The following is a 26,440-nucleotide window of genomic DNA, read 5'->3' on the forward strand; positions in this document are numbered from 1 at the left end:
CTAGGTCTCCAGACACAAACACGGCTGTTGTCCGTGCCCAAACTAAACCTGGATTTGTAGCTGAAGATGACATATTGTGATCAATAAAGCTGGTATGGTAGCATTCCATCTTCTTTGTTCACAGCAATACTTAAAACGGAGGCGATGTGGGTGGACATCAAAGGCAGTACACGGAATGGGCGCTGTGAGACCAAATGTCCTTCAGCCAAGCACCTCGAAATGGATCTGAAAGACACAGGGGCTTGTAACAACGGTGCTACTTGTCTCTGAATGGCAGACAACACAACAATTGGAGCTACTCGTGCTTGTTGGGTGATCAAATGGCTGAGGTGGCGAGCAATTCGCCAATACGACTGTACAGCTTCTTGCATTCCAATAGTGTGCCCCCTCTCAAACTCTGTTAGCTGGATGAGATCTCTTCAACTGCATCTTAAAGGCATATCTAGTGGTTGACAAGCTCTGCACAAGCAGAAAAAGAAGTGTAATTCACACAAGTAGACTCTGAGAGCCTTTTTTATAGGCCTAGGGTAGAACCACTTTCAGGACCTCAGATGGCAAAAACGTTCATCTAATCACGTCACAACTTTAATCGTTTGCATATCTGCCCAAAGTGTAAAGTGAACGTTTTGCAGCAAATCGAGAGCTTCTTTTAGGTGCTTGAATTTTTTTTAAAAAGAGTGTATATATACCTACACACACAAACACATCTATAGACTTCCAAGGTAACCCAATAAGGATGAAGCACCGTAAATATATGATGCAGGTTTAAAGCTCCTGCGATCTAGCAGAAGCAAGTTGAGTACTCAGATAGCAAAGAAATCCAAAGACCCAGAGGAGAAGACAGAAGTGGTTTATAATCACTTCTGCCTTATCTAATCCAGCCTATATAGTGCTCTATGAGCGCTATGTAGTGAAAAGCGTAAGTGGCAGTGCCATTTCCTCTACTGGACTTTGTGAACTTACGATCGTTGGCAATTCCTGGCATGGTAGAGCTGCTGGGGCTTAAAAGACCCAGCTCAACTCTGCCAGTAACTCATTTCACTTTAGGGGGCTGCTTGCACTTGTTACTGAGGCTCCTATGGATACAGTAGAAATCTGGAAATAAGAAAAATTATTGTTTATGTCCCCTAGAGGTCTTATATGAGGTCATAGGGGAAATATAGGTTCAATAAATATATACAAAAATAAGTAAATAAATTACACAATAAAATACAAATATATTAAAAAGAACCAACTGCCCACACCAAACTAAACAGTAGCCATAGCCGCTCGGTATTCTCAGACTATACAAATTACATATCAAAGCATCTTAAACAAAACGTGGAACCCATTCCTGCACTTTATTTCAGTGTTAATGAACTTTTTTAAAAGCAAAGAACAATTTAAAAAGAAAGCTAACTTTTTGTACACATTACCCCAATATAGTTAAAGATAAAAGTAAAAGATTTCAATGGATAGAAGATATTAAATATTAGCCCTATAGGTTATAATAAAAAGGCAGCAAAAATAATTTTGACGGCTCCTGGAAGAAAATGGGGTGATAAAACTACTGTGAAATTGCTTAAACATGTCTGGTACTTTAGGACCGGAACTCTCTGGTCTTTAAGGGGTTAAATACAACCTTATATATCTATACATTTAACATGTTCCAAAATCACGCAGCATATCCAAGTGTGGTTTGCTGCATATACATTTTCCTACTGGATAGTATGTGATCATACTGAACTGGTATCCCAACAAACTGTTTAACTTAACACAATTCAAGAAGAGTTAGGGCTAATGCCCACGGATGGATTATCGCTGCGGAATTCACGGCTAGACGCCTGCCATGAATTCTGCAGCAATGTCCGTCCATAGACTTGCTAGCCTAAAAGATTCTTCCCTGCCCACGAGCGGAAATCAACTGCAATTTTCCAATCGTGGGGGAGAATTGCAGCATGTTCTATTCTGTGCGGAAAATCATACAGGTGGCTTCCATTGCCGCCAATGGAATCCGTCCGTCCTGCGATATTCCGTGCAGTGGGCACTGCGAAAGTCCCGTGAGAATCAGCATCACAGCCGAGTGCCGGCGCATCATGCCTTCACTGTGCATACGCGTCGGCCGCGATGCTTGCGGTGGATCCAGAGAGGTGAGTATGGGGTCTCTGTGGGAAGCCTGGTCTGATTCTGCTGCGAGATTTCGCAGTCAGAATCCGACCCAGCCATGGGCATGAGGCCCTAAGGCTAGACACATCTGTATATTGACACTTATAGCTTTAAACATTCCAAGATGAAGCTGGTTAGGGCTGAACCAGTATTGAAAGACTACATATATTTTTGCAACTATTTTAATTGCTCAAATGGATTGAAAAAAATTAAACACTGTTGCAAAGAGCCTTCATGAAAAATATCCAGTTGTTTTGTTTATACAGATCCTATGCAAACTCATGGGTCTCCATGGCTAGAGTACAAAAACTGAGTAGTCTAAACCTGCACCATAAGTACATATGCATTGAAAAAAGGTCAGATACACACATCAGTTGATGACAGCTGATTTCAATAGCAGTTTGTCAGTTTTGCTTTAAAATATAGAAAACTCTTAGGTTTCATGCACACAACCGTATTATGGAATCATACAAGTTCCTGGTTGTAAGCAGCAATGCTACACTACCCACAAGAGTCTATGAGGGCAATACTGCAACCCTATATGCTTCCAGTTTTATAGAACTTGCTAGATAAATAAATAATCTATCAGATGATGTATTACATGTTTCCCATAAATGGATTTATTTTTCCCCACTACTACAGAGTGCCTATCGTTCCATACTATGAAGCTGCAGGGACTCTGCGAGTTACCATACAGCCTAAAGCTCAAAGGAGTACAGAGCTCACTTGAATGCAGATGGCATAGAATAGGATCTTGCTTCGTGGTTCCGACTTATATCTCAAAATATTTTTGATGGTGCAAATAATTTTCTTTTTTTTTTAAGCCACAAACATTCTTCTACCTGGCCAAAGACATGCTGAGGGTAGTAACCATGTGGGCTTCAATAAAAGGGAATACTGTTTCTATTAAAAGAAAATGTTTTAACATTTTCCCTTGCACTTTGGGCTCAATGACCCTCCAGGATATCAGAAGGCACTGTCTTTGGAAGAACGCTCTCATGCTGGAAGAAACACTTTCCATCTAGTTTGATTATACCCTTGGCTTAGTACAAGGAGAAGGACATTGTACAGCATGTTCCAGCTATTACATGCACAGAGATGTTCTGTAGGCTCAGTGTGCTTCACTGACCTGTCCAAAGTCCCAGCACATAAACAGACATTAGTGTTTTGTGACAGACCCATCACAGACACTCTCCGCATTATTCTATTACATGGTGGTTTATGAAGAAACGGAATGTAATAACATTGTTCAGATTCTTGCTATCTATTTTTTTTTATTGCTAAGACATTCAGACACAATACTTACTTGGCAGCCAAGTGGTCTAGTTCTGGCTGTGGAGAATATTTAAAAAAAAAATGCTGGCGTATTACCCGATATTAGCAACCCTAGTATTTAAAATCAGAACAAATGGCGGTCTGCTATAGAACAATATAAACTGTATTTATAATTCTGCTGTTAACCCATCAGGGTACCTGTAAGGGACTTATCCCTAAGGATTTAATGCTGCCTCTGAAAGGAATGAGAGTGTGGGGAAATACCTAGGGTGTACTGGCCTTCACATGATGGCCATTCAAAACTTAAATGTGAATGCTCACTGAGAACTTTCTTGCGGCTGAAGGCCTGCATATATAAAGTACAATTTTTGCTGTATTACAGTAGACCGCAGGGACTGTGTCAGTAAGCTGAGATGTTGTGAGAGAGCTGTCAAGAGAGATGCAATAGTCTGCATTGAAGTTGTTGCCTGTGAGAGAGTAGCAGGAGTGGAGACCAAAGACTGTGAAAGGAAGGGATCGGCTGGAGAAGGCAGCAGGTGCTGAGCTTTGGAACTAGAGACTGCCTGCTGCGTGCAACCAGGGGAGGGAGAGAGAGGGAGCGAAGGAGGGAGAAGGAGAGGGAGGGAGAAGGAGGGGGAGGGGAAGGGAGAGAGAGGGGGGAAGGGAGAGAGAGGGGGGAGGGAGAAAGAGGGGGGACGGAGAAAGAGGGGGGGAGAAATAGGGGGGAGGGAGAAAGAGGGGGGAAGGGAGAAAGAAGGGGGGGAAGAGGGGGGAGTGAGAAAGAGTGGGAGGGAGAAAGAGGGGGGAGGGAAAGAGGCGAGGGAGAGAGAGAGAGGGGGGGAGGGAGAGGGGGATAGAAAGAGAGAGGGGGAGTGAGAGAGAGAGGGGGAGGGAGAGGGAGAGAGAGAGGGGGAGGGAGAGAGAGAGGGGGAGGGAGAGAGAGGGGGAGGGAGAGAGAGAGGGGGAGGGAGAGAGAGAGGGGGAGGGAGAGAGAGAGGGGGAGGGAGAGAGAGAGGGGGAGGGAGAGAGAGGGGGGGAGGGAGAGAGAGGGGGGGAGGGAGAGAGAGGGGGGAGGGAGAGAGGGGGGAGAGGGGGAGAGAGAGGGGGAGAGGGGGAGAGAGGGGGAGAGAGAGGGGGGAGAGAGGGGGAGAGAGAGGGGGGAGAGGGGGAGAGAGAGGGGGGAGGGAGAGAGAGAGGAGGGAGGGAGAGAGAGGGAGTGAGAGAGGGGGAGGGAGTGAGAGGGGGGAGGAAGAGGGGGGGAGAGAGAGGGGGAGAGAGGGGGGGAGGGAGTGAGAGAGGGGGAGGAAGAGGGGGGGAGAGAGGGGTGAGAGTGAGGGGGGAGAGTGAGGGGGGAGAGAGAGGGGGGGAGAGAGAGGGGGGAGAGAGAGGGGGGAGAGAGAGGGGGAAGAGAGAGGGGGAAGAGAGAGGGGGAAGAGAGAGGGGGAAGAGAGAGGGGGAAGAGAGAGGGGGAAGAGAGAGGGGGGAGAGAGAGGGGGGAGAGAGAGGGGGGAGAGAGGGGGGAGAGAGAGGGGGGAGAGAGAGGGGGGAGAGAGAGGGGGAAGAGAGAGGGGGGAGAGAGAGGGGGGAGAGAGAGGGGGAAGAGAGAGGGGGAAGAGAGAGGGGGGAGGGAGAGGGGGGAGGGAGAGAGGGGGAGGGAGAGAGAGGGGGAGGGAGAGAGAGAGGGGGGAGGGAGAGAGAGAGAGAGGGGGGAGGGAGAGAGAGAGGGGGGAGGGGGAGAGAGAGGGGGGGAGGGGGATAGAGAGAGGGAGGGAGGGAGAGAGAGAGGGAGGGAGGGAGAGAGAGAGAGACCACACTATAGCCCCAACCTGGCTTAACCCACTAAACTGCAACTGCAAAAACAATAGGGATCGGCGGTAGTAAAGGTGCACTTCCAACCCCAGCAAGGGGTAACAGTTTAATTACTTATTTATCATTGTAACATTATTCACTTTTGCTTTCTTTGTTCATAAATACATATTGTATATGTGTGTAACTCCTCCTGATGCATCATATTGTGAATCTGCATTGCAATACCATCATCTGAGACAAAACAGTAGAGGGTCCCTGCGCAGAAACAAGGACTTCAACTGCTATATCAATGAGGAACTTCCATCATAAAGCTTACTGGTGTGCCAATCAACCAGTAGCTGTAAGCTATGACAAAATCAAGAGTCCTTCCCGTTCTGATAGGAAGTAGCTAGTACGGTTATTTTTATTCGTAGGTGAGAATGGGCCTCATTGTGATTACTATACAAGTTGCAAATATCATATGCCCACCCACAGAGGTCCCACTGTCAAATAACCTATAAATGCTAGTGCAACCCAGGCATTATTTTGTCAGCCTGTGCCCTATACAGCTCTATGGGCTTGAGCCCCTAGTGCCAGGAACAGACAATTGAGATTTTCAGAAATCTGTGGAGGAACAGTTGAAGAGTGTTTTGTGGTTAATAAATCGAACACCGGATTCTTGGTAGAAAACTATCATTTATGCTACTGGTTTCTTGTATTGTAACTGAGGATGCACTATAAAGGTGCATGAAAAATCTAAAGAACTATACAAAGATATACTAGCTCTTTTCTATATCACTTTCCCTATAGGAATACAATGAGTTAGATCACAATTGTAAATGTGCAATTAAGGTTGCTGGAGAAACAGAAAACATGCCTGGAATTTTGCAATCAACAGTAAATTCAAAAACTTTGCGCCCATGAAATGTTAAGTAACACACAGATGCTATATGTATACATGGAGTGCAAGGAATTGGAAATGGATAAAAAGTATCTTAGAGTATGTTAAGACATTTCAAGACCACAGCATTTTTACTTTTTCATCAACAGGCCCGTATGAGGCTCAGTCAGACAAGTGGAGATCCGCGCGTATTTCTGAAAAAAAAAAAAAAATGCATCGCATGTGCAGGCGAAAATCCGCACCTGCCCAAAGATAGAACATATGTGTGGCAATGGACGTGGTCATGTGGATTTTTTCCCACACATGCGGTGCATTTTTTTCCGCTCGTCTGGGTGAGCCCTGGGGGCGTGTTTTTCCTTCTGAGATGACTTCTAGTTTTTATTGCTACAATTTCAGAGGTATATACATGACTTTTTGATTACTTTCTATTCCTGTTTTGGAAGGGAAAAAAAACTCTTTTTAAAGTTTTTTCTGTAAACCAACTTTAAGTGTATGTAGACACATAGCGAAAACACTACAGATTTTTTGCAGCTGAAAATTCCGCTGCATTTCCGCATCAAAAACCCCGTCAAAGTGCTTCAGGCACTTCTTTCCTCCCTGCCTCCCTGCTACATACAGGGCCTCTGGCACATCCAAAAAACCTTTGGAATTGTGTCACCCCCAGGCATCCTGTTGTGTTTAATCCAGCCAAACTGACGATGGGGCTCATCCCCGAAACACGGTTTTCAATTGCTGGTTTTTATTTTGTCAAAAAATATAAAAGAAGTGCTTTAACTATTGCATATTGGACCTTAATCCTCTAGTAGCTTAGAGTGTTGCGCCCTCACACCAGTATTTTTCCATGAACTGAAAGTGAGCCGCGGCCAGCCAAATCATAAATCCCGCTTCCACAAGGAGATGGTTGTTGATTTGCTGTTTGACCACTGCTCAGCCAATCAATGCAGCGCTGGATGAACCAATCACAGGCAGCACATTGGTTCATCGAGCGCTGCATTGATTGGCTGAGGAGCGGTTTAAGAACAAATCAACAGCCATGGCATTGTGGAGGTGGGATTTATGAATCCTGTAACTAGAAAGTGATGTTGTATGAGCACCGAGGACTGCAGAAAGTGTGCGCCGGAGCAATGAAGAGGAGCAGGAGGGACCTGGACCTGCACTGAGCCTGCTTGGTAAGTATAAGATATCCCCCAAAATAAGACCTAGTGCCTCTTTTGGGACTAAAATTTATATAAGGCAGGGTCCTATTTTGGGGGGAACACAGTAATAGCGATCTATGTATATGATCAGCGGATCTAGAGTTAAAGCAATCAAATTCAGCATTTATGTAGACTGACTTAGGTTAAGAAATTAATGAATATGAATGTGACCAACAAGTGGGTATTAGGTTCTATACTATTTCTAGTTGCTTCCTGGCCCATACGGAATCCATTTACGACAAATGTTTTCTATGCATTTCTGCGCTAGGCACCACAGACTTAGAGGCACGGATATCTTTCTGCTAGTAATTACAAAACTGGCAAACCATTTTACAGTTTCACAAAGAATGAAACTTATTTAGCCTGTAGTGTTTATAGTACTTATTGCTCACCAGACAGGTGTGCCTCAATAATTCTTGGTTTTTGGAACAACTCACTCTGGCTTTGGTGATTTATGTTCAGGGAAAGAGAGCAGGCAGAGAGAATTGGAAGAGAAATGAAATTAAATGGAAAATCGATAAGAACAAAAAGGTATGGATGTACTTAAAGGATTATTCTTATTTCATAAAGTGATGGCATATCTTAGCTGATTTGTGATCAGTGGAGATCTGACCTCTGGAACCTCCACTGATCCAGAGAATGAAAGGGTGCTAAGAGCGCTGCCTTCGCTTCACTGTATTTCCCTGCACAGTAGCGTTCCCGGTCACCGAATGAGCATGGAACTGCAGCGCAGCTCTTTTCGAGAGCATAGGGCCAACTGCAGTTCTTTGCACATTCGTGGCCAGGACTCTGCTGTGCCTGGAAAATTTCAAAAGGAATGAAACACTAAGGGGAACCTGACATCAAAGTATAAGCGCCATACACTAAGCTATGGTGCTCAAAGTTTATGTCACATGGACTCTGGGGAGTTTATTTTCATACTCACTCGTCCTCCATTCCTATGGTGTCCCCTGGTAAAGACAGCATGCACACAGCAAGCTCAATGTAGCTGTCTGAGGGATTGTTTTTTGTGGGGTGAGTTGTTTTTCTCAATGGTACTATTTAACCCCTTAAGGACATGGCCTATTTGGTGCTTAAGCAAACAACGATTTTGGGGGGATTTTCATTTCCACTTTTTAAGAGGTTTTCACAGATACCTCCGTGACGTCATCAAACCCCCGTGATGTAAACATGGAGGGCCGACGGGTAGTCATGGCAAAAGGATGCTATATACAGGAATCCTGCTTTGCCAGTGCCTATGATTGCTATAATTAGCAATAAGGCATTGCAGTACATAGGTCCTGCAATGCCTTACCATAGCGATCATAGGTGTTATGGTACAAGTCCCCTACAGTGACATAAATTGTGTAAAAAAAAAAAACTAAAGAAATAGTGTAAAAAAATAAAAACAAAACCTTTTTTAATCATTTTCACCTATTGGTATGAAAAAAAATTAGGAAAAACCCAATATAAGTGGTATTATCATGTCCATAACGACCCGTACTATAATTTGAGTACACTAATTATCCTGCACAGCAAAAACATTAAAAAACTAAGGCAAAATGCTTATTTTATTAATTTTGCCTCCAAAAAATGTAAACTTTAAAAAAAACAAAAACATTTTATTAGAGATATCCGTCAATAATTCCGCAGTGCTCACAGCGGAAGTATCGCGGGATAGACGGCTTCCATTGACTTAATGGAAGCCATCCATGCAATTTTACAAATTAGAGCATTCTGCAATTCTCCACCACGAGCAGAAAATTGCAGTTGACTTCCGCTCGTAGGAAGCGGGGAATCGTTTAACATGGGATGTCTATGGACAGACATTGCTGCGGAATTCACGGCGGGTGTTTGATCACGAATTCCACCACGATAATCTGTTTGTGGGCGTTGGGCCTTATGGACGCAGCGATACAAAATGTTTTTTTCTTTTGATTTAATTATAAATACAGCAAAAGTTTTTTTTTAACCTTTAATACCTTTTATTTTTTCTAATAATTCATAAAACATTTTTCAACTCATTTTAAAATTTTTCTTTAGTCCCCCTAAGAGGCTTGAGATCATTTGATTGCTCCTGCAGTATAATGTAATGCGATATGACAGGCAACCTATCGAGCCACGCCACAGGCATGGCTCAATAGACAATTATCCACGGAAGCCCTTGGGGCCTTCAGAGGGCCACCGGCTGCCATGGCAATTGACCTGTACCCCATGATCTTATTGCGAGGGGTCATTTGGGACTCCCCAAAACCAAATGGGGGATTTCTTTTTAATTTAAATTTATATGGCTGCTGCCGGCAAGTTTCACCTGTGAGAAACAGCTGGCACCAGCAATGTATGGAGTGGGACTGGCTCCCAATCCCCCTCCACACAAACTCCAAATGCACAGGACATAATTGTACATTCTTTGTTGCTCAAGGGTTGTCCAGGATGTTATAACCCGAACCCCCTCCCAAAACATGTTCCCTATGCAACAGCATAACAAACAGGCATATGCTCACCTCTCCTGGCTCCTCACTGTATCCAGCGCTGCTATTCTGGGTCTCCCCTTACAAGCTGCAGTAGCCTGTGTACAGGATGTTACAGGCTGCTGCAGCCAATGATAGAGCTCCGCCTTCGATCACTAAACTCTGTCATTGGTGGCAGCAGTCTGTGACCTCCTGTACACAAGTTGACTGCAGCCAGTAAACAACCACCAGGCTGGAGTACTGAGCAGCAGCGTTGGAGATGCAATATCAGGCATGGAGCATTTCAAACAACGGTGTGAATCTTGCTACTAAGCTGTAAAAAATATTAAAGACTTGGTGGTTCACCTTCTAGTATTATTGATAAAGAAGCTTGTGGCTCGAATGCATTTTTTTACTAGTAATATCAATTAAAAGAAAAGTTACATTTATAATTCCAACTCTGTGCTGCTCTCCACACCTAGAAGTCTGCATGGCACCCCAGTATTTTCCCCTCCTATCTTCCACATTATGCTATGTGTGGTATAACAACTCATTGCTATTCACTTGGGGCTGAGCTGCAATACTAAACACAGATAAGAATGGCAATGTTTCTGGAAGAAGACAGTCATATCCCATGACTGACATGATGACTGTGGGAGATAAAATATTTAGGTTCCAAGCTCAGTGCGCTCACACGGAACATCTGAGTTCTTGGATGAGATCTGCTCATGACGTTAAGAACCCCACGTTCTTTTCACTTATAACAAGAGCTTATTGTATTAAGAACACCGGAGAACATGGAAGGACTTATGCAATTTCAAGATGAACTGTAATTAGCCATGAACAATGAAATAACTGAAATTCAAAAAAATAAATAGCAATAAACAGTGAAGTAATCTATTATATGTTATAGCCAACGAGTCTCATATTTCAAAAGCATCTTAGAGACACTCAACCTTGTCGTCCACAGCAATCAAAGATGGCCCACTTTTTCAAGGGCAGCTTAAGTAATGTAAGTTGAATTGTGATTAGTTAATGTGGGTAATGTAACAATAAGCGATTAGTCACACTAAGGTTGCCATCTTTTCCTCATAGGATGGGTGGAACATGCATAGAAACTCAATCCACAACAGCAGCTTCTTCAGATCTGGCATCTGCGAGTATTACTGCTTTAGCATTGCAATGTTCACACAACTCAACGTCTTCAATGGTGCACAAAAATAATACCTGGCCATCTGGCCTCTATTTAAACATTAGTAATGTTCTACTCTGCAATAGGTCTAATGACAAAACTTCACAATTCAAGCATAATTCTTTGCCACATATTAAGCGGTCCCATCAACATCTCAGGACATCACATCAGACTTTGGAGCCATACTGGAAATCCAGGAGCCAGAGAGACTCATGAGGGACCACACCTACTTTTTATAAAAAAAACATCTCAGGTGTTTCCTAACAAACCAGCAGAGACGCCCTTACCCTGCCAAACACACTCTAACTGAGCTCTCTCGTGACCATTTTCAACATTGCACTACTATAAAAACTAGTAAATTTTTTTGGACCACACGCATGGTAATTCCATAATGTACAAGAGGACATGACCCATGCGACAGGTCTGCATCTCTTTTAGCTGTAGCACCTCCGACAGGTATTAATTAGCCTTATATTTAAAAGGCAAGGTGTCTTGGTCATGACTCACTTAAGAAAATCCATGTCAAAATCTGCATTTAACAAATTTGGTACGGATTTTACATCCTCAGTTGAAGAGGTGAGGTCCACACTAAAAATACACAGTGTAAAAAAATCTGCATCAAAATTGAATGTAAGGGTATCTTCACACGGCGGAATGAACTGTGGAATTTTCCTTGTGAATTCTGTTTGAAAAAAATGCATCAAAATCTGCGTCTTTTTGACACAGTTTTGGGCGCAGACCAGCACTCAGAATTTGCCCTGCCAATGGGAAAAAACAGCATGAAAAATCCTGAAGCAGAAAAGATGAAACTGTAGGAAAGGGACATGTCAAAAAATTCTACAATGAATTCTGCCATGTGAACATAACCTTTCACGGCTTGTAATGATTCTGATGAGTATTTCAACCTCTCTTTTTTTTAAGACATGAAACGCACAGTGAAGGTCAATTTATGCAGATTTTTTTCTGCAGCATGTGCATGACATTTCTTGAACTTTTATCCATACTGTTGGTACGGTACTATAAAGTGGGCTTAGGAATACTTCTAGAAATCATTGTCTGTAAGCAAAGGTCACTGTTAGAGATGAGCGAGCGTACTCGGAAAAGCACTACTCGCTCGAGTAATTTGCTTTATCCGAGTATCGCTGTACTCGTCCCTGAAGATTCGGGTGCCGCTGCGGCTGACAGGTGAGTCGCAGCGGGGAGCAGGGGAGAGCGGGCGGGAGAGAGGGAGAGAAAGATCTCCCCTCCGTTCCTCCCCGCTCTCCCCTGCAGCTCCCCGCTCCATGCCGGCACCCGAATCTTCAGGGACGAGCACAGCGATACTCGGATAAAGCAAATTACTCGAGCGAGTAGTGCTTTTCCGAGTACGCTCGCTCATCTCTAGTCACTGTGCAATCCACAAGTGCAAGTTAAAGCTGTATCATGCACAATCCAGAAACAATTGCATCTTCTCAGGGCCAAAGCTCATTTAAAATAGACTGAGGCAAAATAGAAAACTGTCCTGTGGTCAGATGAATCAGAATTTGAAATTCTTTTTGAAAACTACAGACATTGTGTCCTGCAGACTCGAGATGGATCATCCAGCTGGTCATCAGTGTACAGTTCAAAAGCCTGCATCTCTAATAGTATGGAGTTGCATTTGTGCCTATGGCATGGGCAGCTAAAGCTCCATTTACACACACAGATGATCACTCAAAATTCGTCAGAAACTGACCGTTTTAAGCAATCATTTTGAATTAGCTACTAATGGTTTAATCAGCCCTTTAAAATTAACTAGCTTTATTTGCATGTATTTAGAGAACAGCGGGTGGTCTGTTCTCTAAATATATCACTATTCTTCTCCAGCGGGACAGCAGCTTAAGAGAATGTTATCAGCGCTGCCCGCGGAGAACTCAGTGTGTGGTCCTCTTATCAGGGACCACAGATTTTAACCCTTTCCAATTCACTGTCTGACGTCTAAAGACATTATGGTTTAAGGCTGTACAGCTCCGATGTTGGAAGACGCCAGTCGGGGTTCTCTTACTGTATATTGCCAGCCTCTCTGCTCTCTGAGCCTATCCAAAGTGTCACCTTATGCAGTACTCGCTTTAATCAGCATATAGCACTGTTGTATAACGGCAGAAAAAGAGTAAGCCCCCTTAGGAAAACCAGGATACAAATTGGATTGGAAAGGGGTAAGCTGAGCTGAACTCACAATGGACGAAAAGTGCATGGTAAGTGCACGATGGGTACACATTTACACACAATGATTAGAGCTCAAAAGATGGCTTTTGAGTGATAATCGTTGCGTGTAAAAGGGCCTTTACACATCTAGAAATACACTATCAATGCTGAGCAGTATAAAGAGATTTTAGGACAATATATGCTCCCATCCAGACAATGTCTCTTACAGGGAAGGCCTTGCATATTTCAGTAAGACAATGCTAAACCACATACTGCATCCATCGCAACAGCACTGTTTCACAGAAGAGGAGTCCAGGTGCTGAACCATCCTGCCTGCAGTCCAGATCTTTCACCAATAAAAAATATTTGGCGCATTATAAAACCAAAAATCCGGCAAAGACGACCCAGGACTGTTGAACAGCTAGAATCCTACATCAGACAAGTTTGGAACAACACTCCTCTCCCCAAACTCCAGCAATTGGTCTCATCACTACATTTACAGACTGTTGTAAAAAAGAGAGGGTATGCTACATAATAGTAGACATAGCCCTGTCCAGAGGCATAACTAGAAGCTCTTGGGCCCTGATGCAAAATCTGTAACAGGGTCCTCTACCTACCACGTGCTGTTTACAATACTGGTGCCTTCTTATGTGATTAAGGGGACTTTGGGCCCCCTAAGACTACAGGGTCTAGTAGCAACTGCTACCCCTGCACCCCCTATAGCTATGCCCCTGTCCCTGTCCTAACATTTGCGAGATGTGATCATGTTCTAAATGAGTTAATTTTTTAAAAAATGAAATGGAAAAATGTCTCCCTTTCAACTTCTGATGTGTTCTATGGTGAGTAAAATATGGTTGCATGAGATGTTTTAAGTCATTGCTTTTTTTTTTCTTTATATTTAATTTACATATTACACAGCGTCCCAACTTTTTGAGAATTGAGATTGTAGTACAAAGCCCCTAAAAAAACATTTTAAATCAAAGTTGTACTGCAACGAAACAAAACAAAACAAAAAACACCAAGGGCAAATGAATAATTTTGCCAGGCACCGTATATGCAGCATTTTATAAAAGGTTAGCTATTCAACTGTATAGATGATAATTTTCCGTGCCGTTCCTAGTCTGCTACAACACACGTTATATGACTGAGGAGAATAAGACATGAAAGAATGAATACCTCTTCTATAGCCTTCAATAATGGGACCAAGTCTAAACCGTCTCTAACACTTGGACAGAGCTTTCAAATCACCTTACATAGATTTCCCTTCAATTTAGGAAAACTCAACTGTATTCTTTGAAGTACAACTAAAGCCATTAAACTATTACCCTACGGCCAATAATTCACGGATCTCATCAGTTCGGCCTTTGAACTTCAATGTTGCTGCCACAGCCTTAGTGTAACGTTGTGTTGCTGGCACTTGCCACCTCCATAAAAAGACGGTATTGTAATTTTTTTTCCTCCTCTCACGATACATGATACAGGAAGTGAAAAGATTGTCATGTATAAGAATGTGAATTGTTTATACTCAGAAAAGTATTTCATTTTAACAACATCTGTTGAAGTTCAGTAGGAAGCACTTTAGAGCACGAAAGCTGCCACATCTGAGAAGCAGACTGGCTTTTACCAGGAATGACTGGATTACACAGCTGACTTTTCTATGTGACTTTTCTCACTTGGTACCACTTATGTGCGTGCTTTTAAGTCTGGCAATGGTGCCAATTTCATTCAATGTCATGTATTATTTCATTGAGATCTTGATTGCCTCTATTTGCCAGCCTCTCTGCCCTTGTGATCAACATGGTTTAAATCAAGAGGTGACAAAAACCAGAGCCCGGTATTTCACAGAAAATCAGTAAACTGTGATTTTTCCTTTAGAACTTAAGATTTTTTTTTCAGCTTTGATCCAAAGTAGCATCAACAGTCCTGCGTTTCAGATGCTTATATTTAAAGTGAAAAAATAAATAGGCACGTTTTCCTTTTTTCATTCAATAAAGCTAAAAAGGCCCTAATCACAACAAGGTGTTCCTGTCAAGTCCTTTGTTTGAAGTAGGAACCTATAGGAAGTAACGGCATCATGCAAATGTACATAAGACAATTGTGGCGAAAAGAACCATTTACACCTGATGATTTTTTTGGGTCAAACCACTCTACATCTGCTCTCACCAATAATATTGATCATACAAATGATATAATGACTATCCGGGTCATACAAGCCTTAAGACACAATGCATCTAGAAATCTGTTACTAGCTCAAAACGTTTTGGGCTCTATTAATGCAAGGCCACTAGAAAAGTTGGAGTTTTGTATATCCTGTGTATTAAATAAATGAAAGTCTGTGGGCTCCACTTAAATAAACTTGTGATATTCTTTCCGAAATCTCCCTCCTGCAATGCCCATCTTCAAGTGGCTCCAGGTCTCCCTCCCATTTTCTTTTTATATTCAAAGGTCCTGTGTCTTCCAGATTTCCACTTCTCCTATCATACTCATAACAGGAATAAGGTGCAAAATTTTAATAAAACCTTACTGAAAAAATGATTTTAAGACCCAAATTAATGCATTTATCTAAAAACAAATTAAAATATGTCATGAAGTGGTCCAATTGTATAAAAAAGTGAATGTGCATTTTGTGTTGTAGTAAAATATATACGATATAGGAAGAAAGTGTGTTCCAGTATGACTGTCCTAGAGACATTTTTTTAAAGAATTACATTATATACAGTATATATATATATATATATATATATATATATATATATATAGTTTGTAAGGCCGAATGAAGACAATGTCCATCTACTCCTGCCTGTTTATCCTCCTGTGTTGTTGATCCAGAGGAAGGCAAAAAAACACCAAGACCAAAAGCCAATTAGCCCTTGGGGGGAAAATTCCTTCACGACTCCCTAATGGCAATCAGACGAATCCCTGGATCAACCCCTAATATTTCCTACCTGCTGTATACCCAGATTAACAGTTAACCTTAGATTTATATCCTGTAATATCCTTCCGCTATATATATATTCCCTTTAAAAAAGGTTTCTGGGACAGTCATACTGGAATACACTTTCTTCCTATATCGTCTATTTAGATAGTACAGCATGGTGCATGTGCATTATGGTAGCTGCAACGAATGGGCGTTAATAGTCAGAGAAATACAGTCTTCTCTTGGATGTGATGGCACACAGACAGGAGAGAATGACCGTGCAGATGCATATAGAACCTTATTTGTATAGTCTTGCTGTCCTTCCCTATCTAGGTGTCTATTAGTATTATGGTGTTCTCATCTACAGTCTACAAAACAAAGTTGTGGAAGACAGGAAATGTCACCCTACTGTGTGTGTTAGTTACTAATGTGAAAATTGCAATATTTTAAGTCTTCTTTTTATGCTTTATGGCAGGACTTTGCAACCTTCACCCATCTACTACATGCTCTAAGGTAGCCTTCACACGGTTAAGAAATTCGTGGGAGATTTTTCCTTTGCGAGACGCACAAATCCCGAACAAATATGAACCAGGTCAAATGGAGGCCAAAGTTCACACCATTGGTCTCTGTTTGCCTCATTACAATCAATGGTTCCCTTATAAGAGAACATTTTAAATCATGCCATTCGCAAGATGATTTTTATTTGTTTTTTAATTGGAACTTTACTTACTGATAAATATCCTTTCTCAAGACACTCCGGCTAAGAGGGTTGTCTGCTTGTGGAGCCATGGACACTGAGGCAATCTTTAACACTAGGGTATCTTCACTGATAGTCTGGTTTGCTGATTGAAAGAGACAGAATAAAAGATGAAGCTAGGTAATACAAATAATAATGGAGTCCCAACTATTTTCAGACTTCCTTTCTCAATTGTATCTCATAGTTTGAAAATGTTTTTATTAAACAATCAAGAATAATTACAATATTATTTATTTCGGTGGCATCTTGAAAATTTTTGAATTACATTAAACCAACTACATAGTAGGCTTCTGATATCTGCCATCTAGTAATTGTTAAGACACATTCTTGATCCAAAATTTTCTTATTTTTCTTGTTAACAAATAACATATATTTTATAAAAAACTGAAATCAAGACCTGCCGTAACAACCATCTGACGGATTATCTCCTTTTCTTGTTATCTTGAATTGAGTCGTTCATGGCTGCTTTCTATCCATAAAACGGACCACTGTCTTTCTAGCGGAGATTTTTGGGAAGGGGTATTAGGTCCCCCACGGCTCCGGCAATTGTATGTCATAGTTAAATTAGTGTTAGACTGGAAATTAGTTGAAAGACCTATCCATGGGTTTTGTTTAAAGGGGTTATCCATCTTGCATATAAAAAGTCCAAAAAACTATATGATGGGTTTATTGGCAACTTACTAATGCATATAGTGTTCAGTAATTCGGTGCTGCTTATTTTTATTCTCAAGCCATGCCTCCTCACCATCCAAGGCTTCTTGCTGGACAGTGCTGCCACTGTGTCCTACAAACCATGTCCAGGAAGGAAACTGGTGCAAGCAACAGATCGTCTCAATGTAAGAAGCTGATGGACAACACTGCCTAACGCAAAGCCTCTGCGCTGTCAAAGATGACTTGGTAGTTCAGGAGGTGTGGCTTCAGAATAAGAGAAAATGACGCAGAATTACTTAACAATATGTATTAGTAAATTGACAATACATACATTGTACATTCTCTTGAAGTTTTTATATAGAAGTGGCTAACCCCTTTAAATACAGATGTAACCCACATGAACCTAATTGGGGAAAAAAACTAAGGAAAAAAATATAATGTCCAATATAGTTGCAGTTATTACTATCAACAAAAAATACTTTATTAGTTACAGCCAGTAGTGTATAGTACATAGAAGAGAAGGATTCACAAAGCGATGGCTAAAGTGGGCACCCAATTATGGTGCCGGTCTTATCACCCAGAAGGGGTATTCTGTTTGTTTCAGCCTTTCCACTACCCTTGGTCCAATTGCAAACAATGTAATTTCCAGTAGCAATGTGGATAGGACTCTATAGCTCCCTACGGCCCTAGTTGCTGACTGTATGGTACATACATGGTTAGGTAGAGAAAACCACTGACGTAAAGGAGAATGGATGTAGCTTTGGTCATACATACCTCCTATATGCTGCTGCTTTTCTTCTGCTTTTGGAACAAAGACTCTGATGACGCTGGTGTTGATGTAAATAAGAGGTAGATTACGTGAGGTCAAAGTGTGTGATCTCATGGGCTGTCCAGGAGATTTGTGTTTTTCTTTTTTGCTTTGTGGTTTCCTGACATCAAAAATAGTTGAAATTGCATGAAGCAAAGGGAAGAAGAGCACAACGTCAAAAGCTTGTGCTGAAATTAGGATCTCATGAAGGAAGTGAGGCGAACTGTCTGATGAGCCTTCAGAGAGCTTTTGAAAGCTCCGAGAACTCCTGTCACTCCTAGTGGTCAACTTGTGACGAACGTTTCGGGTCACCGCTTTGGTGTAAGTTAGGGAAAGAAATCCATGCTGCTGGTGTGAGCTTTCTAAAAGCTTTGCTGTTGTCTGTGTCAAAAAGATGCAACAACTGAAATGTTAAAGAACATACAAGAAAATGGTGGCAATAAAACAGCAAGGCCTGATGCACCCGTTAAATATTTGGGATTTTTACCAGTTCCTCTAGTTGGAACCTAGTGTGACGTATTGCACAATATTGAATGCCATATGCTGTGAAATAAAGCCCCATATTGTGAACCGATATGTCAATAGCAATGTACATAAGGCCTTGCAGTGACCGTATTTCCTATCATTCTACGATCAATGAAAAACTAATAAATAGAGAGGAAATGGTCTAGAATTAATAATACATTTAAAGAAGTTAGCCCAAGATTGAAACTTATGACCCACCTAAAGGATAAGTAACAGGTGTCTGATCATCAGTGTGTGTCCAACAACCAGGACCCCCATCAAGTACAGGTCTTGGCTATCTCAATCAGACCCACAGAATAGAGCTATAGCTCACATGCTGAATCACTCCCCTATTCAGACATAGAACCCCCAATCTAGTGATCAGTGAGGATTACAGTGGTTAGAGACCCTGAAGGCAGCAAGATAGCTCAGTAGATAGCATTGTTGCCTTGCAGCGCTGGGATCCTGCATTCAAACCAAGAAAATCCTAAACATGGAATTGTATGTACTCCCTTGTTTGCGTGGGTTTTCTCCTAGCACTTCATTATCTTCCTATACCCCCTAAATAAACTAATAATTGAATTTCGACTGTGAGCCCCAATTGGAACGGGACTCAATATCAAATGATGTACAGTGCTACAGAATAGGTTTACGCTATAAAATAAATGAATACCCACAGATCAGACACCTATCCTAGCATACATTTCAATCTTAGGCCAAGCTCTTTAAGGTTTTAGTCCCTTTTTCTTCCTGAGTTGCTTAAGCAGATTTCTATTTTTAGAAAACCTAAGGTCTGATAATGATGAATGAAACGTATTGGCCTTTACAGCAGCTACATAATCATTACTGCTCATCTGCTGAACTATACGTGAAATGGGCCAAAATTAATTTAAAAAAAAAACCGGACAAATAAAATCGAGTGATCTGACTAAACGGGAAAAAAGGCATTGTCAGACTTTGTGCAGGATCAGGTGTGACCACCTTTAAATTTTGCATTGGGTCCCTTTGACACTTTAAGCCTTAGTGTCTACAAAAGTCCGTTAGTATATGGCTGTTATACATTTGTTTCTGGGGGAAACTGGAAAACTCCAATAATATAAAAATATTCCATATAATTAAACACTAAACACAATTAAAACTGAATGTTAAACGATTAAATAACAAGCTATTATCTACTTGCTTTATACAGAATTTACAGTAAGCTCATTAACAATCTGAAAACCTAAAGTAGATGTCTGAGTTTTGATTTATTTTTTTGTTAACTGCAGGAAATATGAAAAAAAAATCTATACTCTCCGATGTGTTTTCTCACCACTCCAGTCTTCCCTGGCAGGCTGCAACAGTGACATGCCCACATACCCACCTGCATGACTACTGTAGCCAATCACTGGCCTAAACTGTGTCCGCCACGAGACGCTGAGAACAGTGATTGGCTGCAGTAGTCACTTGAATATTTGGGTAGGTCACCACTACGACATGTAAAATAAGGCCAGCAGAGAGGACTGGGGTAGCTGTGCTGAAGCGGCAGGGGATTGAATGTGTGATTACAGCTTATTTTAGAACATTCCTAGCAGTTAAAAATTTCACAACTCAGACAACCCCTTTAAGACGTTAATCAGGTGTGATTTGCCAAGGCTGGGCAAGCACTGCAGAAAATAGCGGGATAAATTTCTGCTCTCTTAAAAACTGTAAAAGCTAGCCTAAAAATCTGATTCTGAAAGAAGCCTTATGATTGGATAAAAGAAGGGATTTTAGCAGCAAAAGCGATGTTGAGCAGCGGGCACTGTCTTATAGTAAACTAATTTACGCATCAATTTATCAAGTCACATTGATTGCAACCCATCACACAGAAAGCTGAATGCACAAATGAATATATGATCTATGGCTGACGAAGTGATATTAAATGCACAAAAATAAATATCTTCTATCCTACTTATGCTCTATAACAGAGCCAACACCTACAATGTGGCACTTGTAAGCCTGGATTCATTGTAAGAGGCAGATGAGATTTTGGACCCTTTCATGCACCAGAGCTGGGTTATGACTACTGCACCCACCATAGCTACATGATCCTGATATACAGGGAGTACTGTTGGATCTGTCTGAATCATCCAATTCATTCCTTTCGTAAAAGATGATGACACAGATAGATCATATATATGTGTGCATTCCACTTAAGAATTTCCATCAACTGATCGTCAGGTCACATTGGAATATAGCAAAACTTGCAGAAAATAAACCACAGTTGATGGAATTTCTTTAACTACAAAAATTACAAAGAATGATTTCTTACAGAAGGGAAGAAGCCAGAAAAGTTACTGAAAGGGTCCTGCTTGCTGACGGGTCGAACCAATGTGGTGCGTCTGTTCAGCTTGTCAGTACATGAAAGGAACACCCCACCATACTGCCCCAGACACCAACAGTTTTCGACGAGGCTTGAAGAATTGAAAAGAAGACACAAAGTGAGTGAAAAGATAGAAAAAAATGCAAAAATATGAAGCCATTGGATGTTTGAGTTTTTGCCATAATGATGTTGACACCTGCTGGGCTGCAATAATCATTAATACACTCATACACAATGAAGAAAGTGTTTATAAAATCAATATACTACAAGAGTTGGGCAGAGCCATGTTCTCGGCTTTCATGACTAACAGACCAGACTCCCGTTCTATATAGTAAAAAAAAACAAAAAACTGCTGTGTTGTGTGTAAGATATGTATACTACAAAGGCAAATGTAATGAACTCATTTGCCATGAATATTAACCATGAAGGATAATGTCACTCAATGCTGAAAAATCAGATGCATGATGATCAATTAAGACTTCCATACTAAATTGTTTCAAAGATGAAGAGGATTGTAAAGTTTCTTCCTACTTGAAATACCAATTCACATTAAAGGGATTATCCGGGGACAAAAGTTTTGTTCAAAACTGCTTATCCTGCTGTAAAAGCATAAAAGAGCCATGTCACCTCACTGGACACCCTGATGCTCCTGTTCCCATGCTGCTATGTACTTCCGGCTGCAGTGAGACAGTAATGATGTCACTTACACCAGGAACATGTGACTGCTGCAGCTGATCACCAGCTCACTTTGACTGGTGAATAGCTATAGGAGTCACATGACCCTGTGTCAGCAAGTCATCACTGCTGCAGCTGGAGGTGAAGATCAGCGAGGGATCAGACAACGGTGGAATGAGAGTGACAGGGAATTAAGTAAGGCAAATATAGTTTCATTTTTACAGCAGGCTGAACTACATAAGCCTTTTTAAGGATGTCCATTTTGGACATACATACTTGGCTCATGTATGTCTTGAAGTGTACCTCCAGTGAAAAAGAAAAATTTCAAAGTGCTCCTAAGACTTAAAAGGCACAGTAACTACCTGAAACCTTTTCCTCCAAAACCTACCCAGTTGTGCTGTAGATCTCTTCTAACTCCCAATTCACTATCAAAAAATTGTACTCATTGTCTGCCGTGTTACAGATATAGTGAAACCGCAAGACCATTGTAGGCAATTGTCTTCACAAGTCTACTAGCTCACAATAAACTGCAAACTCCTCCATACATACTGCAGAGGCTGCAGTAATCACAAGACTTTATTAATAGAGTTGAGCGAACATACTCTGCTGAGCGTGATGCTCGTTCAAGTATTAGCGTACTCGATGGTGCTCGTTACTCGAACGAGCATCAAATAGTGTTTGATCCCACCCCAGCTTTTGGCTCCTCCCCGCTGTGACGTGCCTGTTTTGGCCCCTCCCCGACGCAGCGTGCGTCAATGAGAGAGAGAAAGAACACACGAACCAAGAAAAAAAAAAAAAGCTCGGGACCCAGCGTCCCACATACAAAAATGCTCGAGTCTCCCATTGTAGTCAATGGGGTTCGTTACTCGTGTAGAGCTCTCGAATTTTACCAAAAGCTTGACTCGAATAACGCGGACCCGATCATTTGGGTGCTCGCTCATCTCTATTTATTAACTATCAAGTTCTCTCTACAAACACTGTCTAAATACATGTTCTGGTTAGATTTTTAACTTCTGTATCTATCTACCTACCTGCTGATACAAATATACAAACGGAGCTGCATAAACTGGGAGCTATTCAATTTGATCAGTGGAGGTATACTTTAACACAACATACTTTATTAAGCTAGTTTTATGTAAAGTAGACACCCCCTTTAAAGTTCAGTTCAGAGAAGAACTGCTTGGCACACCCATTGGAAAGAGACTTTGACGTCAGAAGAATAGTATGGACAGTACATAAAGTATATATTGATCTTCAGCAAACACTGTGTTACCAGCACTGATTATATATATCATTATCCTTTTATACAATGACTAACCTCTTAAATAGAAATACTTTGTTTGCATTTCTTTCTGATCAGTAACATGACACTGCTTGGAAAATGTGTTCAAATATACCCAAAGTTCAGCAATCCAGCAAGTGTAGACGGCCGCTGCTCAACCAGAGATTATAAGCATATGAAGAGATCAAGGATGCTGCTGCTGATTTTCAATAGTTGTCGATGTATCTAAAAAGCTTGATTAGGCTTGTGGCATGTGATTCCAAGAATAAACTAACCAAGGTCTCTCATGTTCTTCACGGAGTCTACCTTTAGACAACTTTATAATCATTGACTTGAACGTCCAACATTCTTGTAATGCTCTTATATACGGAGTATCAATACCAGAAAGAGTGGTGGTTCAACATTATCTAACCACAATAAAGCAATTGGCAAGTCAATGAATTATAATTATCTAAAGGAGTACAACCACTTGAAATAAGAAGATTAAAATGTAAGATGAGCTATAAAGCACCATTGTATGGTAGATATAATCAACATAAAAATAGAGCCAGTTTGTGAGCGCGCTGCATAATTAAGCTAGTACCGATCCAGAGTTGTATTCACAGATCTGATCATTGCTATTGGAAACAGTTAACAATCCTGCTGATAGACTCAGTATTAATAAGTGAACTGGGCTTCTATAATTTAGTAAAGGATTCGCCTTTCCTACATAAAATCAATCTGATCATATTGAGATAGTCATTCGAAAAGGCATGCTGGAAGATTTCAGCTTTGAGGCCAGCAGAATTGTAGCTGTGACATATATTGCAGGCTGTAACTCAGGATTAATATAGAAAAAGTAATGCAATTTTCAAAGTGACTTTTTTATGTGGATTAAATCTACATATAAGTAAAGCTCTGTCCACAAAGGCGTCATCATGGCCATTTATACAAGAGCTGTGCTGCATCCATTTAAAACAGGTGCCAATGGATCCTGACAGACCCCAATGATGTATAATGGAGATTGACAGATTGAATTTTGGCATACAGCAGTTGGAGACTCTACTATACTTGCTGCCAAAAATATAGAAAACCCTGACAAACTGGCAATAACGCCAGTGCGCATGGAGCCTGAACTGTAAAATAGTTCACAATGGTGCAGAGACCCCAGATAGTGATTCTTGGAGTCATATTATTTAGGGTTAAAGTATCACATGGGTCAGATGGTAGATTATGACTTTCTTAAGTAACTTAGCGACGACAATAGCCTCACCACATTTTTCTCTCTGCATTGTAGGATTATCCCAAGAAAATTTCCTGTTTGCCAGCTTTCACCTGGCCTGGAATAAAATGTTATTACACGTTACCCATGTATGTAATGTTTGATCAACGAAAATGAAATCCATTTAGAAGCTAAAAATAATAAAGCTGCTCACCCCTCCTTCACCACCTCGGCTGTCAGGAAACAATACACATTGTAAACAAGAGCATACATCATTTAATTGAGTATCTTGGTTGAATACACATTGCAGAACCAACACCACATGGAGAATTAGGAACACATTAGCAGGAAGGATGAGCAAAAGTTGTTTTCAGGAAACTGGATTACTCCCGTCTTAAAATCAATTTATGATGTCAAATAACAAGCAGATAATGGGAAACAGGACCGGCACTAGTTTCTAATTAACAGGTTGTGGAGCTCAATGTAACGTAAGGCAGCCAAGATGCTATGTATTAAAAGCGCCTTCAACAAGGCAATTTATAGGGCACTTTAAGGACAAGAACAATTTTAAAGTTGTCTGAGAAAACAAAAGTCTTTGCCTTCTAGAAACAGCTCCACTCTTGTCCAGGGGCAGAATCTAGTATTGCAGTTTAACTTCATTAAAGGGATTGTCCTACAAAAAGAACTTATCCCCTAAACATAAAATAGGCGGATTGGCATCTGAATAGTGGGTGTCAGACAGCTGGGATGCCCACCAATTACAAGAACAGGGGTTCTGAGTTTCCCCATTGTGTGTGGGCGCTATAGCTTTATTAATTTAAATGGGACAGCCAAATTTAGAGATGTAGTCTAGCACTTGTATTTAGCTATCTCCCGCAGCTACTACATTCAGATGAAGGGAGTGGTAGTGCACACGCGTAACCACCACTCCATTTATTTGGGAACCCTTGAGACAATGTTGTGATCATGGAGGTCCCAGAGGCAGGACTCCTACCTTACCTTCTATATAAGTTCCTTTTGTGGGACAATCCCTACAAAAGTTATTTTAATTATTAGCCTGATCTTAGGACCAATTCACATTAGCGATTTTTGTTTCTATCAGCTCTTCTGTTATGGGAGCAGCTGAAGTAAGCAACAATTACTCTGTATTCAGGAACTTTAATAGAGAGGAAGTAACTTGTCCAGCATGCATAGACTTCCCTGCAACAAATTTTATTGAAGATCAAATAATAAAAATCCTGGCAGCAAACCAGAGAATAATATTTGATATTCAATATAGGATATTGCAGGGAAGCCTATGCTTGGTGGAAAAGTTACTTCCTCCCCACTGTGTGTTCACATGTCTGGAGTGCTGGCTCCCGATCCTGCGGTGAGCTGCTGAGTTCCTCTTTACTTCTGAACTAATACAAACTTAAAATACCCTTCTGTGAATACAAGGAACAGAGACTCGCTCAACACAAACCCTCAAGTTACCTGCTCCTGTAGTGGTCAATGTTGAAGCTTTCAATTTTGCACTTGACTTTAGTGTACACATCCTGGACATCAACGGAGGCATTTAGGTCCTCCAGTTCACTGACAACACAGAGCTCTGCAAAAAACACAAAATGTAGGTCAGAGAGTGGAGGAAGATAATTATTATTGACAGATGAATGTAACGTGATGTGTTACTATATATAATAGGAAAAGTCATACTTGTGCCTTTACACGTAGGGTCAGCAGCAAATAGCTTTATGGTGATTTTGGGTAACATCCACTGCATCCATAGACTGACTCGACCACTTGACACTCCAATGTTACTTGTGGTTTGCTCTAGGGTAACAGAGTCTGAGAATGGGGAGTCTGTGGCTTGTATAGAATCACCCTGTAGACAAAAAATAAGCAACTGTAAAACAGAGCCTCAAAGGACTAAAATTACAGGTTCTAAAGCCCCATTTACACGGGACGACTGTCAGGCAAACGATGCTCAACACTCGTCCCCGCATGTACTCTCTCCCGTGCTGTTGCACAGGAGCGAGTATTGATGGCTTGCAGCGGGGTGGCTGGAGGAGATTTCACTCCTCGCTCTCCCCCGCCCTAATCCATTCTCTTAACACAGCGGCCGTTCAGTACTGAACGGCTACTGTTTACACTGAACGATCATCGTCCATGATTTTATGCAGCTTAAAATCATGAACGATGATCGCTCTGTTTATTCTGAGCTGAACAGTCTAAT

General features: G+C 41.4%; 1 protein-coding gene across 1 annotated transcript in view; it reads right to left on the reverse strand.

Moving 5' to 3' along the window:
- Positions 1-26,440, reverse strand: part of VPS13B (vacuolar protein sorting 13 homolog B) — a 968,736-nt gene that overhangs the window by 379,079 nt on the left and 563,217 nt on the right. The window contains exons 26-30 of the mRNA XM_066578394.1: positions 25,921-26,089; positions 25,702-25,816; positions 21,020-21,161; positions 18,189-18,603; positions 16,737-16,848 (exon numbers count right to left, since the gene is read on the reverse strand). Of these exons, the coding sequence (XP_066434491.1) occupies positions 16,737-16,848; positions 18,189-18,603; positions 21,020-21,161; positions 25,702-25,816; positions 25,921-26,089 (953 nt within the window). The remainder of the gene's footprint in view (positions 1-16,736; positions 16,849-18,188; positions 18,604-21,019; positions 21,162-25,701; positions 25,817-25,920; positions 26,090-26,440) is intronic.

This window comes from Eleutherodactylus coqui, chromosome 9, assembly GCF_035609145.1.
Source record: "Eleutherodactylus coqui strain aEleCoq1 chromosome 9, aEleCoq1.hap1, whole genome shotgun sequence".
NCBI lineage: Eukaryota > Metazoa > Chordata > Amphibia > Anura > Eleutherodactylidae > Eleutherodactylus > Eleutherodactylus coqui.